The 17,893-nt window shown below is 41.6% G+C and overlaps 1 protein-coding gene across 2 annotated transcripts in view; it reads right to left on the bottom strand.

Annotated features, from left to right (window-relative positions):
• Window positions 1–17,893, bottom strand: part of SORCS2 (sortilin related VPS10 domain containing receptor 2) — a 1,340,427-nt gene that overhangs the window by 11,121 nt on the left and 1,311,413 nt on the right. Inside the window, exons 26-27 of one of the 2 annotated variants that reach the window (XM_073610686.1) lie at window positions 16,439–16,596; window positions 7,012–7,091 (exon numbers count right to left, since the gene is read on the bottom strand). In XM_073610686.1, coding sequence (XP_073466787.1) covers window positions 7,012–7,091; window positions 16,439–16,596 — 238 coding nt within the window. The remainder of the gene's footprint in view (window positions 1–7,011; window positions 7,092–16,438; window positions 16,597–17,893) is intronic. The other variant, XM_073610693.1, reaches the window with a different exon arrangement.

The raw sequence follows: 17,893 nt of genomic DNA, 5'->3' as shown, positions 1-17,893 counted from the left end.
ACAAGGCTCTGGCCCCACCCTGTACACAAACAACCCCCTCCCTTTCCCTCACAACCCCTACTTCCTACCTAGTCCCCGCTCATTTTCACAAAGCTGACATGTTGCTGAGAAGTATAGTACAGATCACACGAGGGGTGCACATGCACATAATAGCCAGAGGTGGCAGTAAAGAGCTCGATGTCTGAGCTCAATGACACAAAAACAGCAGAAGCTGTGAAATCATTTCTGTAATGCACAGCACGGCTCCCCTTTACTGGTCCTGCCTTCTTCTGGCCCGGGCGGGACCCTCGGTCCCCGGGGCCCCGGGGCCCCTGACACTTGACTTGATGGTGACCCTGACTACACTTCAAATCAACTCCAGACCTTTTACCTGCTTAATTGATGAAGAAATAACAAAGGAGTAGCCCACACATGGCCATGAAACTGCTTTTGATTCAATTGTCCAATTACTTTTGGTCCCTTGAAAGAAGGGGGGTGGCTAATCTTAAGAGCTGTACTTCTTAAACCCTTCCTCCGATTTGGATGTACATACCGTCAAATTAAAACTGAGAGTGTGCACTTTCAGCCCATGTCCATTATATAACTATAGCTTGAATATGTTTTGGTAAATACCTGAAAACATCTAAAAGTGTCCGAATATATATGGACCTAACTGTGTATATACAATGCTGTGAAAAAGTATTTGCCCCCTTTCTGATTATTTTTTTTTTTGCATATTTGTTACACTTAAATGACTCAGATCATCAAACAAATTTTATTATTACACAAAGATAACCCAATTAAATACAAAATGCAGTTTTTAAATGATGGTTTCATTTATTAAGGCAAAAAAGCTGTCCAAACCTGCCTGGTTTTATGTGAAAAAGTAATTGCTTCCTAACCTAAATTTTGCTTTGTTTGAACCATTTGGAGGTGGACTTGCTCTTGTGTTTTGGATCATTACCCTGCTGCATAACCCAAGTGCACTTGAGCTTGAGGTCACAAACTGATGGCCGGACATTCTCCTTTAGGATTTTCTGCTAGAGCTCAGAATTCATGGTTCCATCAATTATGGTAAGTTATCCAGGTCCTGAAGTTGCAAAGCAGCCCCAGACCATCACGCTACCACCACCATGTCTAACTGTTGGTATGATGTTCTTGTTATGAAATGCTGTATTCGTTTTATGCCAGATGTAACGGGACGCACACCTTCCAAAAAGTAAAATTTTTGTCTCATCAGTCCACAGAATATTTTCCTAAACGTCTTGGGGATAATCAAGATGTTTTTGGTAAATGTGAGATGAGCCTTTGTGTTCTTCTTGGTCAGCAGTGGCTTTGGCCTTGGAACTCTCCCATGGATGCCATTTTTGCCTAGTCTCTTTCTTAGTGTTAAATCATGAACACTGATCTTACCCGAGGCAAATGAGGCCTGCAGTTCTTTAGATGTTGTTCTGGGTTCGTTTATGACCTCTTTGATGAGTCATCGTCATGCTCTTGGAGTATTTTTTGTTATCCGGCCACTCCTGGGAAGGTTCACCACTGTTCCAAGTTATCTCCATTTGTGGATAATGGCTCTCCCTGTGGTTCACTGGAGTTCCAAAGCCTTAGAAATGGCTTTAAAACCCGTCCTAGGCCGATACATGTACTCTACTTTGTTTCTAATCTGTTCTTGATTTTTTTTAGATTATGGCATCATGTGTGGCTTGTTGTGATCTGTTAGCGTGCTTCACTTTGTCAGATAGCTTCTATTTATATGATTTCTTGATTCAATTGGTCTGGCAGTAATCAAGCCTGGGTGAGGCAAGTAAAATTTAACTCAGCTTTCCAAAAAATTGTGATTAATCACAGTTCATTCATAACTCAGCATGGAAGGGGGCAATTACTTTTTTACATAGGTCCAGGCAAGTTTGAACAGCTTTTTTCCCTTAATAAATTAAATAATAATTTAAGAACTGCATGTTGGATCTACTTGAGTTATCTTTGTGTAATATTAAAATTTGTTTGATGATCTGAATCATTTAAGTATGAGAAATATGCAAAAAAAAAAAAAAAAAAAACAGGAAGGGGGCAAATACTTTTTCACAGTACTGTGTATAAATATATATATATATATATATATATATATATATATATATATATATATATATATATATATATATAATTATTTTAAAAATGTATAAGCATGACCCTCATATTTTCGGCCACGGAACAGACGATCACAAAAGCGTGGAAAATGCCGACTTGACGAAGTAAAAAGTCAGGCGCATGGTAAGCTGGTCAATGAAAAACCGATGGCGATACTAAACAACAGGCTTGACAAATTCTTGCACACACTTCCTATGTACACAACTGCTCTTAGAATTGTAGAGCTAATGTGGCAAATTAATAAACCAGCAGTGAGCCTCCGGGGTGGAGATGGATTCCTCACCTCCCCACCCGCTATATATTACTCTACTTTTCCACTTTCTCATTCTCTTTTATGACTTTCTCTGCCCTGAGACTACCTTTTTGTCTACGCATACTAGCAATACCTATGTTTGGTCTTGTGGATGACTGCATTGGTGCACTTGTGTTTTATCTAGCTTATTGGACCGCCAGTTGGGGAGTTTTTGAAAAAGTCGTGAATGTGGCAATTTCAAGCATCTCTCTTCTATCTGATTACCTAACATTCCAATGTTGTCCAGATAAGTCATTCCTTATTTATGATTATGAACACTGCTCAATGTTTAATATCTGCTAAGGGAATCTCCCTTTGAATTTGCTTTTTGTGTTATTTAAGTTGCCCTTTTATAACAGCCAATGTACTCTGTTCTACCTGTTTATGCTATTGCATAGTTATGTACGTATCAATTTTTGTCCCCAATAAAATAAAAGTGAAAGAAAATGTATAAGCTTAAAATAAAAACAAAATAAACTAACCCATGACTACTATAGTTTACCTTTAGGGCACATTTAGATCTATGCATGTGGGAATAGGTGCATTTTTTGCAGTGTTAGGTAGGTCATGTGTCAATGTCTGTTTTGTTTCTACTCTGATGTTTGCTTAGATGAGCTTTGATAGTTTTCAATGTGTTCTTGAATTTAAAATTCTGGATAGAGGCAATACCCCTTGACCACAGCTTGTTAATCCCTGTTCCCAATACATCAAACCACATGTTATATGTAAGGTGTTCTCTGACTACACGTCTTTATGGACCTTGTTTTGTGCACTGATCCAAATCATTTGGTGGAGGGGGGATTATGGTGTGGGGTTGTATTTCAGGAGTTGGGCTTGGCCCCTTAGTTCCAGTGAAGGGAACTCTTAAGGCATCAGAATACCAAGACATTGTAGACAATTTCATGCTTCCAACTGTGTGGGAACAGTTTGGGGATGGCCCCCTCCTGCTCCATCATGACTACACCAGTGCACAAAGCAAGGTCCATAAAGACATGGATGAGTGAGTTTGGGGTGGAGGAACTTGACTGATCTGACCCCAACCCGATAGAACACCTTTGCGATTAATTAGAGCGGAGACTGCGAGCCAGGCCTTCTCGTCCAACATCAGTGCCTGACCTAACAAATGCACTTCTGGAAGAATGGTCAAACATTCTCATACACACACTCCTAAATCTTGTGGACAGCCTTCCACAATAATTGAAGCTGTTATAGCTGCAAAGGGTGGGACAACTCAGTATTGAACCCTATGGACTAAGATTGGGATGCCATTAAAGTCCTTGTGTGTGTAAAGGCAGGCATCTAAATACTTTTGACAATACTGTGTACATAGTTACATTGGTCCACACTGGATCAATGAATACAACTATGTATAAAATATCCATGCCTGGAATTCTTTTTTTTTTTCAAAAACAGCTTGTGAATAAACATGTATAGTACAGCACAGGTTGCAAAATGGTAGAAACGGAAATTCTACAGAGTCGTCATATGTCATATAAGATGAATTGGAAGAGACAATATATGATGTTAAGGGCTGTACAACACCTTATGATATCAACCTGATGATAAAATAAACATTATGCCTGTGCCGAGGTAAGAAGGGAGGTCAATTTGCATTAAGCAAAAGGTAAGCAAAAGAAGACTCTGCGGGACCCGCTTCAACCAGTTTACTTTTTCCGTATAGTGGAAAGTTCACATGTCGCCCATGGGTCATGTACTAAAAGATCAATTGGCAGTGTCGTTTTCGAATAGAGCCTTACCCTCGTCAGAGAATACAAACATGTTCCAGAGAGTCCACGATTTGGAATAGCGCTACTGCTGATACCTTGAGGTAAGGACAAAATCCTCCATTTTGTTTATCTTTTCCACTTTCCGCCGCTAAAGGCCAATGGTCTGGGGGTGTGAGGATTTCCAGTTAAGAGGGATACACACCTTGGCTGTGTTAAGGAGGTGATGAATAATTGATTTCCTATAAGCTTTTTCCCAGGATATTGGAGGCATGGAGAAGAAAAAAGACTGGGTCGTCTGAGATTGGTCTTTTCCTGAATTTTTGTAAGATGTGACAAACAGTTTTCCAAAATAGTTCAAGTTTGGGGCAGGACCAGAAAATACGGTATGTAGGATTGTGCCTCGATCATCCCTACAGCACCAGCAGCGGTCAGACGCCGAGGGAAAGAACTTATGTGGTTGGGAAGGTGTGCGCTACCACCTGGATAAAATTTTAAAATTAGTTTCTTGCGTTTTAGTGCAAATTGAGGATTTGTGTGTGAATCGCAAGATGTGATGTCTTTGGTTGGGGTGAATTTGCGGTTTAGATCTTGCTCCCAGCCAGTCAAGCCGGGAAGCCGGTAGCTATGGGGGGGGGGGGGGTGATTAGTGTAATGTAATTAGTAGATAGTGCATGTGGTAGCACTCCGGTGTCTGAGCACGACTCTTCAAAGGTAGTCAGAGGGCGGTTAAAGCTCCCTGGAGGCAGTAATGAGTTAAAAAAATTACGCATTTGGAGAGCCCTCCAAAAGTCCAATTGGAAGGTGCCATTGGGGTCTGTAAGCGTGGACAGTGATGGCCAGTGTCCCACTACGAGGAAATGAGAGACTTGAAAATGTCCCGAGGTCAACAAGTTTCAGAAGGGTCTATCACTACAGCCCGGGGAACAACGGATTTCCCAAGATGGGATATAACGGAGGGAGATAGGTGTGTTCGAGGGACAATTTGGGCGCAGACTCATGTCCTGGAGAGAGGTATGTCACTCTGGGCCTATTCTGACTCCAGAGCTTTATGTCTTGATGGTGACACCAATCCACCAGCCTACTTAGATGAGTAGCATGGTATAAGTCTGTAAGTCTGGAACTGCCAGCCCACCATAAAGTTTGGGTTATTGAGAGTATTTTTCTGCGTAAACGCAGTCGTTTGTGGGCACATATAAAATCTGTAAACAGACTTTGTACTTGTTTAAATTAGCTATTGGGGATGGAAATTGGTATGGCTTGGAAAAGGTATAAAAATTTGGGGAGAATGCTCATTTTGAGGATGTTACAGCGGTACAACCACGAGGGTAGTCCGGTGTGCCACGTATTCAAGAGATGCTTGACCGTTTGTAAGAGCCTGTGATTTTGAGGGGATGAATGTGCCGAGATATTTTAATGCAGACTGTGTCTTTTTTTTTTTGAAACTAGCTTGAAGCTGCAAGAGAAGTTGGTGCGGTAAGCCCAATCCCATGGCTTCAGACTTCTGGAATTCTTCTTTAATTTCAGTGAGTAATGTTCCACTTTAAAGAGACCCTAAACTTTGGTTTTAAAAAAAAAAGCTATTAAAGTATGTATTGTTACTCAAATAATGTCCTTCTATCTCCCTCTGCCTCCTCCAAATTCCTTTTTATTGGTTGCTGTGATCTGACTTCCTGTTAGAGGGTGGCTACATTCATTCTCCATGGTCCCACTATATGTAGGAACATGGCCACCTTCTCTTGCTCGCTTCCAAGATGGACTATGGGATTTTGTAGTGCATAGAGCAGTACACATGACTACAACTAACATGCACTACTCATTCCAAACAAACAGAAGCAAGGTGGAAAACAAAAGGTTCAGGAACTCAAGAAGAACATTACAATGAGGCAGAAAAACACAGTAAGAAACATTTTCATGAAAAATAGATTAGAAGGTCAATAATTAGCTGATATGTAAAGCTTAGTGACACTTTAAGGTAGTGAAAGACTCAAGTTGCTAGCAAATACCAAAAGGTGAAGTATCAGTTTTAGTAGTCTGACTGCCAAAAAATAAGCTTTCACAACACATCGGGGTTATTTTACTAAGGGCAAATAGACTGTGCACTTTGCAAAGTGCAGTTGCACTCTGCAAGAGCAGTTGCTCCAGAGCTCAGTAAATAAGCAGAAACTCTGCTGACTTTCATCATCCATGCAAAATGTTTTTTAATTTTCCTTGCACATGATTGGATCTTCTTTGCAAAGTGAAGCTTCACCTCATTTACTAAGCTCTGGAGCAACTGCACTTGCTGAGTGCAACTGTGCTTTACAAAGTGCACAGTCTATTTGCCTTTAGTAAATCAACCCCATAGTATCCCTTGTCAAGCATTTATTCAGCAATGATTTGGGCATCACTTTATAATAGTTTATTCTTTTTACCACTCGGTAGTATTTATCATATATACGTCTGGCTAAGGAATCAGCTACACAAGATATTTGTAACTGCCGGTAAAATAATCCCAACTGCGTTGACTTCAGTGTGCTGTGAGTGGACAGACTCTCAGCAATGAGTTAATATCACAATAACAACAGATGCAATATCTCCGATGCAGCTGAGCCCAAGCAAACTACAATATTATTTAGTGCTCCTGATTTCCCCATTTCATTAGGGCAGTTTAACAACAAGAATAAATTAAATAAAAATGTGCAATAATAAAAAAAACACAAAAGAGCTTTGAGTGCCCCCATCCATGATGGATCACAGATGTCCCAGTGCTTCCGAGTAGGATGGCCTAACAGTGGCGGGGTGCAAGATTTTTCTGTAGTGCAGTAATAGTGCAGATAATCTGGAGGGATAAAGGAGCAGAGTCAAACATCCACCTAACATGCCACTGACCTGCGAATGGACACTGGCAGGCATCGACAATAAAGGGACCTTGTAGCTGTTGAACAATCCACCTCTCCCAGATAGTGTCACTGCAAGGCAATGATGTGGAGGAATCCCAAGGTTGGGCCGTAGAAAAACAAACAAACAAGCAAAATAAAGTGTATGGGAAAATGAAATAGAGGATGAATGAGAGCTGCAGGATGGAAGAGCGCATAGCATGAGATAAATTAAAGGGCCAGTAAAGCTGACATCAACTGAGAAGATATAGTGGGCCATCACTAAATAAACATGAACACATACTAGCTTCTGGCTATAGACAATGATATGTATGCCCGGGATACATTTTTATAAAATTGTGCAGTACATCTCCACAATATATGCACTTTCCCTTGGGTTTTGTCTCTTTGAAAAGCTGCAATTATAGAAAAATACTCGTTCATTTGCCACAGTTCCTTCAGTGAGCTGACAATCAGGGCCATGTTACTCACAAGGTATCTGCCCCAGGAACTCAAAGAGGCATAGTGTGGGTGGCATTGATGCCAGAGTGTCCATACCGGACCCTCTTAGCGGACACTCCATCTTCATACTGGACACTCTATCCTTATAGCAGACACTTTGTCCTAATACCAGACACTTTATCCTAATACTGGACACTCTTAGTGGATACTCCATCCTCATACCAGACACTCTTTCCCCATCATGGACACTGTGTCATAATACCGGACACTCATAGCAGACACTCCATCCTCATACTGGACACTCTGTTCCCATACCAGACACTTTGTTCTAATACCGGACACTCTGTCCTAATACTGGACACTCTTAGTGGATACTCCATCCTCATACCAGACACTCTTTCCCCATCATGGACACTGTGTCATAATACCGGACACTCATAGCAGACACTCCATCCTCATACTGGACACTCTGTCCCCATACCAGACACTTTGTTCTAATACCGGACACTCTGTCCTAATACTGGACACTCTTAGCGGATACTCCATCCTCATACCAGACACTCTTTCCTCATACTGGACATTCTGTCATAATACCGGACACTCATAGTGAACACTCCATCCTCATACCGGACACTCTGTCCTAATACTGGACACTCTTAGTGGACACTCCATCCTCATACTGGACACTCTGTTCCCATACCAGACACTTTGTCCTAATACCATACCTCATACATGCATGTTTAGCTCTGTGTATGTTCAGCCCTCAGGTCACAAAGGGACATTAGTTGTTATGGCAGGCGCCGGCATAACAACCAGTGATGATGTGCAGCCCAGCTTCTTCCTAGCAACCAAAGAAACTATGCAGCCCAGGCTGCCCACGTCCTTGTAGTGAGTGGCCAGTGACAAAATGGACAGCAAATATAGCCATCTCAGTCGGCATCCCAGCCAATGTTGCCTCTGCTTTTCTGAAATCCCAAGCAGTGTGGTCAGCCCTGCCTTAGTTGTCTCTTGATGGACTACAGAACACCTAACCCTTATGTTAAAGATAGGAAGAAGTTATGTAGACCAGTGGAGGAGAACTAAGCAGGGGGCTGACAACACTGACTGGAATTTCACTGCAGTAGAGGCAGCATTATTGGCTCACGACAGAAAGATAGGAGCTCACCAGATTTCTGGCAGATCAACCAGTATTTTTCTGTACTTGCAGCTTTTTAAAGAGAAAGAAACATAGGAAATATGTGTGTATTACAGAAATGTACTGAATACATTTTTTAATGTTGCCCAGATATACACTTTAAATAGAGTAAGTTTAGATATAGCTGAAAAACTAGAAGAAACTAACAACGTATCAGCTTAAAGTACACCAGTCATGAACAAAATGTTTAATTTCTCATTGCTGGCCGCCTTCTAAAAATGCTATTTGCCTGGCTGTATCTAGCTTGAATACTTCTGGGAACAGTTACGCAGTAAATAAGAAAGAAAGGTCCAAATTCCTGATTTTTAAGCTTGTGCCAGGACAGTGACTCAGAGAGCATAGACATGACATGCTGATAACAAGCACTTTATGACAGGTGTACTTTAAGATTAGTCACACATTTTTTTTGGCCTCAGAAACTTCCCAACATGCTGTTTGTTAATTCAACATACATTATTTTAAGAGCAAACATTACGAATATCTGTAGCTTCATGCAGATTTCAGTGAGAGTTAGACTCATGATGGGTCTCAGGATTGACTTCACAATCTAGCAAGGTGACATGCATGTGACCAACTCTCATTAATACCTCCTATGTTTGCAGAGCTGGCTGACATTGCATAGCCCTCCTCCAAATGGTCCATGTCACACTGATGATTCTGGCCAAACTGGCAAAATGTTACCAGAATCCCCAGAGTGACATGGGGCAAAGAGAGGGGAAATATAGAGGAATCCATAATTTTGCACAAGAATACAGAGAAAGAATTGCATGACATAACTGGAGTAAAGTATTGTATCTCTTGTATCTATAAAGTTAGGAGTTTAAGTGATACCCTTAATTGGCTAACTTTAATGATTAAAGTTAAACTGAATACAGACTGACTGCTCTCAATATCTTTATGATAAACTTACATCTATATTACTGCTGCTTCACATCCATCTATAACTGTATTCACATTATTGTGATGTTTATTTTGTTTTTAAATCTCTTACCTAAATTATGGACTGATTTTAGGCTGGCCATACACGGTTCGAATCATTAATGGGCAGGCTGAATGTACCAAGTTGATCGATTGATCAACTTGGGTACAACCAGGCTGCCGGGTTCTCTTGTAATTATCACTAGCGGCTGCTATAGCCACTAGCGATCATCACTGTCTTCTCCTGGCAGGGACGACTTTTCCCTGCCCGCCCCCCCTGCTGGGAGAAGACAATTGCTGATACCCCTGTCAACACTGTCTGTGTTGATGGGGGAATCGTGTGAATTTCTTTCCTGCAACTTGTGGTTGGAGGAAAGAAATTTGCACCGTGTATGGCCTGCCTAAATCTTTACAACCCTGCCCTCTTGGTCCTTTTGCAGTTTGATTGTGGCGTGGCAGGTGACCTCCTTTCTCCGTTTAGTTCTCCTTCCTCTCTGCAACATGCGCTCTTTACCTCTCCTTTTCACAGTTGAATCCTCTCTGCTTAAACTCTCTCTCCTTCACCCCTCTTCTCCACCCCAAAATTTGCATTTATAACCCTCACATTTGCCCTCTCCTTATTACTGCACTCATCACCTACTCTTTATTCTAACCCCACATGCTAATAAAATCCTGAGGATGCTAAGGCATGTCCCCTCATATAGATCACACTTCTGCTTCTCCTAACCTCTGGAGATATATCCCAAAATCCTGGGCCTCTTTTATCCAACTGTACCCAACACACCCATTACCATGTACCCTCTGGCAGTGGCTGGAAATCCAATTTAGTTTCCATTCCTCTTCTTCCCAAAACCAGCTTCCTCTTTTCCTGTGCCCTCTGTCTGCAACATCTCTGTTCATGACCTCTTTGTCACTTACTCTTTTGGTCTACTCGCTGTCACCGAAAGCTGGCTTCATGAATCCGACACTGCTTCTGCTGCTTCCCTCTCCCATGGTGACCTTATCTAGACTTACTCCCCTAGACCTAGTGGACGCAAGGGAGGTGGAGTGGGAATCCTCCTATCCCCACACAGTACCTTCCAGGTTCCTCTCTCTCCTCCCTTTCTGTCCCTCTCATCATTTGAAGCTCACTGTATAAGTCTATTTTTTTCTAATTTTCTTAAGAATTGCTGTGATCTATCAGCCCTCTGGACCAGTATCAACTTTCCTTGATGACTTCTCTGCCTAGCTACCCTACTTTCTCTCTTCTGAAATTCCCACATTCACTCTAGGCCAGTGGTTCTCAACTCCAGTCCTCGGGACCCACCAACAGGCCAGATTTTAAGTATTACCTTGGGGAGTTGCAGACTAGAATACTGCAATCACCGAGCAGCAAGTGATATCACCTGTGATGTATTTCAGCTATCTTACAAACCTGGCCTGTTGGTGGGTCCTGAGGACTGGAGTTGAGAACCACTGCTCTAGGTGATGTCAACATCCCTGTTAATACTAACATTCCTGCTACTTTTTAATTTCTTAGTCTAAACCTCTCATTTGACCTAAAGAAATGGGTAAATGCTTCTAATCCTGTTCCTCTCTCTGATCACTAACTTATTCATTTCGCTCTCTCCCTGTCTTCCACCACCTCTCCCTCCAAACAATTAACAATTACCCGGAAAAACCTTCGACACTTTAACCCTTCTCTTCTCTATTCTGCTACTGACCACTATGACAAAATCTCACCCCTGTCCTGCCCTAATCTAGCCACTTCTGTCTACAATGGATCGCTGTCCTAAACCCTGGACGAGCTCGCCCCCTCACTACACACAGAATCAGGCCCGACTCCTACAACCCTGGCAAACAGATGACACCAGAAGTGTTCAAAAAACATAGCCGTGTTCTTGAGCGTCTGTGGCAAAAGACTAAATCTCACAAAGACTTCAACCAATATAAATCTGCCTTCCATAAATACAATTCTTGCCTCCACACTGCCAAGCAGACCTACAGTATTTTATTACTCTCAGTAACACCTTCTCATCCAGTCCCTGTCAACTCTTCTCTACCTTTAACTCTCTACTTTGTCATCCACTGCCTCCACCCACTAACTCACTCACTGCCCAGGAGATTGCCAATCACTTCAAAAATAAGATTGATTCAATTTGTGATGAAATCTCCACTCTACATATATCCCCCCACTTAACACCCTATGTCCACAGGTACAATCAACACTTCCATTATTCAACCATGCTACTATAGACGAGGTTGCTAAACTTATTTCCAATGCCCACCTAACAACCTGTCCCCTGGACCCGGTTCCCTCTAAAATACTGTGGTCACCCTGTGACTCTATCCTACACTCTCTAACCCACATCTTCAATCTCTCCCTCTATTTTGGCATCTTCCCCAACTCTCTAAAACATGCACCTGTCCCCCCCAAACTTAAAAAGCCTTCCTTGGACCTCACCAATCTTAACAACCTATGCCCCATCTCTTTGCTTGCCCTTTACAAACTCCTTGAATGACTGGTCTACAACCAACTGAGTGACCACCTCATTGTGAATAACTTTCTTGATCCCCTTCAGTCTGGATTTTGCCCTCAACACTCCACAGAAACTGCTCTCCTAAATTTCACAAATGATTTACTAACAGCAAAAAACAATGGATGCTATTCTGTACTCATACTTTTGGACCTTTTGGCTGCCTTTGATACGATTGACCACCAAATCTATCTCTCTACCCCTCAGCTCACAACATCAGTCTCCTCACTCATCACTAATTTACTGACCGACTTATCAGTCTGGATGTCATACCACTTCCTCAAATTCAACCTGTCCAAAACCAAGCTCATAATATTTCCTCCCCGAGTGCCCCTTCCCCTGACTTCTCTGCAAAGATCAATGGCACAACCATCAACCCATCCCCCCATGCGAGGGTTCTAGGTGTAGTCCTAGATTCTGAACTCTCCATTCGGCCCCACATCCAATCACTTTCCAAAGCTTGCCGCCCCAACCTCCGCAACATCTCCAAAATACACCCCTTCCTAACCAATGACAACACAAAGCTCTTAATCCATTCCCTGGTTATCGCTCGCCTTGACTACTGCAACTCCCTCCCCATTGGCTTACCCTTACATAGGCTATCCCCTATTCAGTCCATCATAAATACTGCTGCCAGACTCATCCACCTAACAAACCACTCCGCGTCTACTATCCCTCTCTGCCAATCCCTCCATTGGCTGCCACTCACCCAACAAATTAAATTCAGAATACTAACAATAACTTAGCCTTCCACAACTTGGCCCCCACTACATCAATTACCTAGTCTCAAAATGCCAACCAAATCATTCTCTTTGTTTGTCCCAAAACCTCCTGCTCTCTAGTTCCTTTGTCACCTCCTCCAATGCTCCCCTCCAGGACTTCTCCAGAGCCTCTCCTATCCTTTGGAATTCCCTACCTCAATCTGACTGACTGTCTCCTAGTCTATCCACTTTTAAGTGATCCCTGAAAAAAATTCTCTTCAGAGAAGCCTATCCTGGTTCCACCTAACAACTGTACTTTTATTTTCTCCATCAGCTCATCCCTCCCACAGTTATTACCTTTTGTATCACTTGACCCTTCCTTTTAGATTGTAAGCTCTAATGAGCAGGGCCCTCTGATGCCTCCTGTATTGAATAGTATTGTAACTGCACTGTCTGCCCTCACGTTGTAAAGCGCTGCACAAACCGTTGGTGCTATATAAATCCTGTATAATAATAAGTTAAAATTATTATTAAAATTAAAGATGCAAGCTTTTGGGATGCCTTAGATTTCTTCTTTATGCTTTATACTTGACATACAGGCTTTATAAAGCTTGAAGACGGGATCTAAGGCATCCTGAAAGCTTGCATCTTTACACCTTTACACTAACAGGAGCTGGTGCTTTAAATGGGCTTTGACACCCATTGTAGGTAAGAGGGGGTCCAGATTGTGCAGCACTGTGATTGGCTGCACAGTGCTGCTGTCATCAGGAGCACAGCCTACCGCATCCCGATTGTGAGCTGTTTGTGAAAGCTGGGTCATAGCTTTGCCTGTATTAAGGCCTATCTGCCCTGCAACTGAAAATGTGTCTATAGCTGTCGTAAAGGGGTTAATAACTCAAAAACTTGATACATAAGTTAGCCAATAAACAGTATCTCTTAAACTCCAAATATTTGATATAAAAAAAATGGATAATACATATTTTATTTCAATTGCTAATTTAAATATATAAATGCATGGAAAACAATTAGCATTGAATAGATTTCAAGCATGCTGGGAAACATCTGGGCATAAAAACATTCAGAAAGTCGTCTCAGGCTGATAAAACGTGACAATCCTTTCACCCCACATTCACTGTATTTTTGGGATCAGAAGGATAAAATACAGCGGCTGTAAGGTATTTGGTAGATCACAACACAGAGCTATTGTAAGCCTGGAAGTATAATTCTCCATACTACAGTAGGATTTCGTAACCTTTCGTGCAAAGCTCTTTAACTTTAGTGGCCCTTTAAAAAGGAATAAAACCAAGCTATGAATTCATGTTTTGATTCCATAAAATAATGTAGCAAAAATGCTGAATGTAAGCCACAAAACATATCGCAATTTGAGAGCAGAACTCTTTCCTGGGTGAGCAGCCTTCTCTAATGTGTACAGAAAAATATCAGTAATTACCTTTTATTGGAAGAGATATTAGAGGTAACATAATAAAACGGTTATGGGTAAATGGCTTAATTCTTCTTGTTATAACAAAATGTACTGCACTAGAGTGAAAAAGGAAGGTTGGAGCATTTAAAGTTGGTTTATTATACCAAGGAAAAATGTATCTGCAATACAAGTGGAAGGCTTCTAGATTTTACAACAAAACAATTCAGTTGTGGAGTCAAAGAAGCAGCAGAGTAGAACAAAGTCACCTACCTGTTTCCATACAAGGAAATAACCCCAAATTTGCTGAACTCCATGAACATTTAGCATGGTCCATGGATATTAATTAGGACAAGAAAAACAATGGGGGAATCAATAAAGCTGCTGCACCACATTTCTGGCATTAATCCCTCTTGTTAATGCATTGTGCCAAATTCATGAATCGTGAAGCACCAAATTCAGATAGTTCTAAAATGCACCACTTTCAATTTGTGTTGCATTGAATGTGCCAAATGTAAAGACAGAGATAGTTAAGACCAACTCTCTTTTGATATACACAGAGGAAAGTTGGCTCAGACAGATTTTGCGAAAGTGTCTCAATTTCATTCTAAAAGTGGTGCAGCATGAGCCAAATACAGGTACGAGTTCTAGACAGGTACATGAATTTGGTACATTCTTCACCACTTTTAGGAAAGAGACACTTTTGTAAAATCTTCCTGCATCAGTTTTTAGGAATTCCAGGGAATAATGTATCCTCATATTACAAATTTCAAAAAAGCAAACAGCAACAAACTTTGGCAGATAAATTGTCATCAAAATGTTTTACAGTCCATTTACACATCTCCGAGACCCATGCAGCCTTTCTCAAGCAGGGTTCTGTAGAACCTTAGGGTTCTACTAGAGGTTGCTAGGGGTTCCTTGATGAATAAACAGTTTCTGACTTTTAGATAGGTAACCATTGACACCAATTAACTTTTTAGTTAAATGTAAGAGGGCATTCCTCCCACTGACCAATCTAAGGTCCCTTTCACACTGGGGGCGTCGGCGGTAAAATGGCGCTATTTTTAGCGCCTCTATACCGTCGTTTTAGCGGCGGTATTCGGCCGCTAGTGGTGCGGTTTTAACCCCTGCTGGCGGCCGAAAAAGGGTTAAAACCGCTCGCATAGCTCCGGTTTCAATTGATTTCAATGGGCTCTCCTGCCAGCGCACCGCTTCAATGTGAAAGCCCTCGGGCTTTCACACTGGAGAAACAGCAGCGGCAGTTTTAGGTTGGTTTGCAGGCGCTATTTTTAGCGCAATAACGCCTGCAAACCGCCCCAGTGTGAAAGGGGCCTTAGTGATAGGGTTAGCTTAAGGGTTTAGGCTAAAGTAAGGATCATTGCCAGCTCTGGATTCTAGGCACTGAAGCTACTGTACCATAGTTTGAACCAGACTGGTGAATATGGCAGGCACAGGGACATGTACACTAACTAAACAGTGAAGCTATAGAATCGGGATGACAGTCCTAGAACCTGAACATTTATTACTCCAATGCAGCTCCTATATTTTCACTCTCACACATTCCCTTAATATATAGCAAGAGGGCACAGAAAACAGTAGTAACTGTGCAGCTAAAACATTGCTTTATTATCATTAAAGCCAAGTCTATGTAACATGTAAATATCATTGTTATTGATAATGGTAACCTTTTAATGAAGTATATTAGGTTACCCATTGGGTTACCTCTGGTATCTTACGTACTAGATGTATACAATGGTGTGTGAACAGAATGGTAATTGGCACCTTCTAAAAGCTTACCATTTTGTACAAAATGTACTTATTTCATATACTGATATACTGCTAGCATGCTGCAGCTTATTACAGTGAAGTAAGAGGCTTTAACATTAGTCCCTGTTCCAGAGGAGCTTACAATCTATTGCTCTTGCCAAACACACATTCTATTGCTATGAAACTGAATGGAAGCAAATACATTATGAGCAAAATTAGAGGAAACCAGAGCATAATGACATATGGACCTGCACTACATAGTGCCCCTTGAAGAAATGAACCCAGGACTTCAGTGGCCAAACGCAGGCAACCAAGAGCTAACAGTGGCTTGTGAAATTAATGTCAGTCAGTTAATTTGCTGCTGTGGAGTGCAAAGTCCTTTCTTTACGGTGGCACTGTATTGACCTTTTGGTCATAAACAATAGACCTGTTGGGAAGTAACAAATTCATCATTCGGTTACCTCTTGCGTTTCCTAGTGTTTGAGTGTCCAAGTCATCATCAATGAACTCTTCTCCTTGGATGATGTTCTGTGTGTCCTCGCTGTGGTTCACAGGACTTGTCATCTCCTGCTCCTTCTCATTGTGCATTTGAGCATAGACATTCCTGCCGGGCATTTTCCTGTGTTGGGCACAAAGACAAAGTTTACCCTTCAAGTGTGACTACTAGTGCCACATGTCAACTTGGAGCTGTACCCTGAAAAATCTACCTTTTGTGTTCAATTTGCCCTAAAAATAGCACTGCACTTCCTGTACCTACAGCCATCTGTAGTATGATATCTAAGGCACTGCTGCTTATGACTGCTAGATTCACAATATATGAAGCAAGATTTGGTGATCTCACTACTCTGCTGCTCACTGTTCTCTTTGCTGGAGTGGAAGCTGTGTCTGAGGACCTGTAGTGAAAGAATCTCCCTGCTTCTGCTGCATTCTTTCTGTAGATCTCTGATTTCCACATTTCTCCTGCTGTTGTTTGATAATTTCCTTAAAAATAAAGCCCTGTGCCTCTACCAAAATGAAAGCCTCTACACAGAGAAACAGTACAGAATAAGTCACTGATGGGAAAAAGACCCGCTGCAGGGAGACAACAGGCAATACTAGTGACTAGTCATTTATCCTCTGTGTATAAATAGTGTAGCGCTAATATTAAATCACAAAAAAATAATAAATAAAAGTCACAAAAAGCATAGTGTCCAATTCGTGCCACCACAAACTTAGGGAGTGGTGCCAAGAAGGATTTAGATAAATATCTATTCGCCTGAAAGAAATCTGGAGACCAGTGAAGGATCAGATTCTAATGGTAGTGTCTATGCACCCCATAGCTAAATTAAAAGAAGCAGTAAGCAAAGAAGGGACAAGGAAAATGTACATATAACTATTTGGTTCACAACACCATATATTCTAGATAGTACTGGAATGTCCGTAAGTGTCTGTTTATGTAGAAACTGAAGATTATAAAAATCCAAAGTAGATGATGATGTCTCTACGTCACATAAGTTGAAAGAAGATGGTGTATAATGGTGGAGGCTTACCGGAACCGTTGGACTCACAGAGACATATATCCCTTGAGTCAGAAATGCTTGTGTTGCCACCTGGGCAGTGGAATGAAGTGTCACGCTGGACCAATATGGAATCCGGATACTGTATCCAAGGCTCCCAACAGATTTCTTTCTTGTATGATCAAATTCAGTAGTGGCTCATGGAAAGTAAAAAAGGGGCCACATAGTGTAATACCGTTTAAGAGAAATAAAATTTATTGTGGTAAAAAACTTACATGTTCCATGGTAAAAAAACGCTTAAAATAGACTTAATGGCAGGCAGTGGAGTCTCCCGACGCGTTTCGTCTCATTAGACTTCCTCTGGGGGAAGTCTAATGAGACGAAACGCGTCGGGAGACTCCACTGCCTGCCATTAAGTCT

Source organism: Aquarana catesbeiana, linkage group LG01 (assembly GCF_042186555.1).
Source record: "Aquarana catesbeiana isolate 2022-GZ linkage group LG01, ASM4218655v1, whole genome shotgun sequence".
Lineage (NCBI taxonomy): Eukaryota > Metazoa > Chordata > Amphibia > Anura > Ranidae > Aquarana > Aquarana catesbeiana.
Note: the sequence above shows the minus strand (reverse complement) of the source record. Positions and strands in the feature narration are given on the sequence as shown.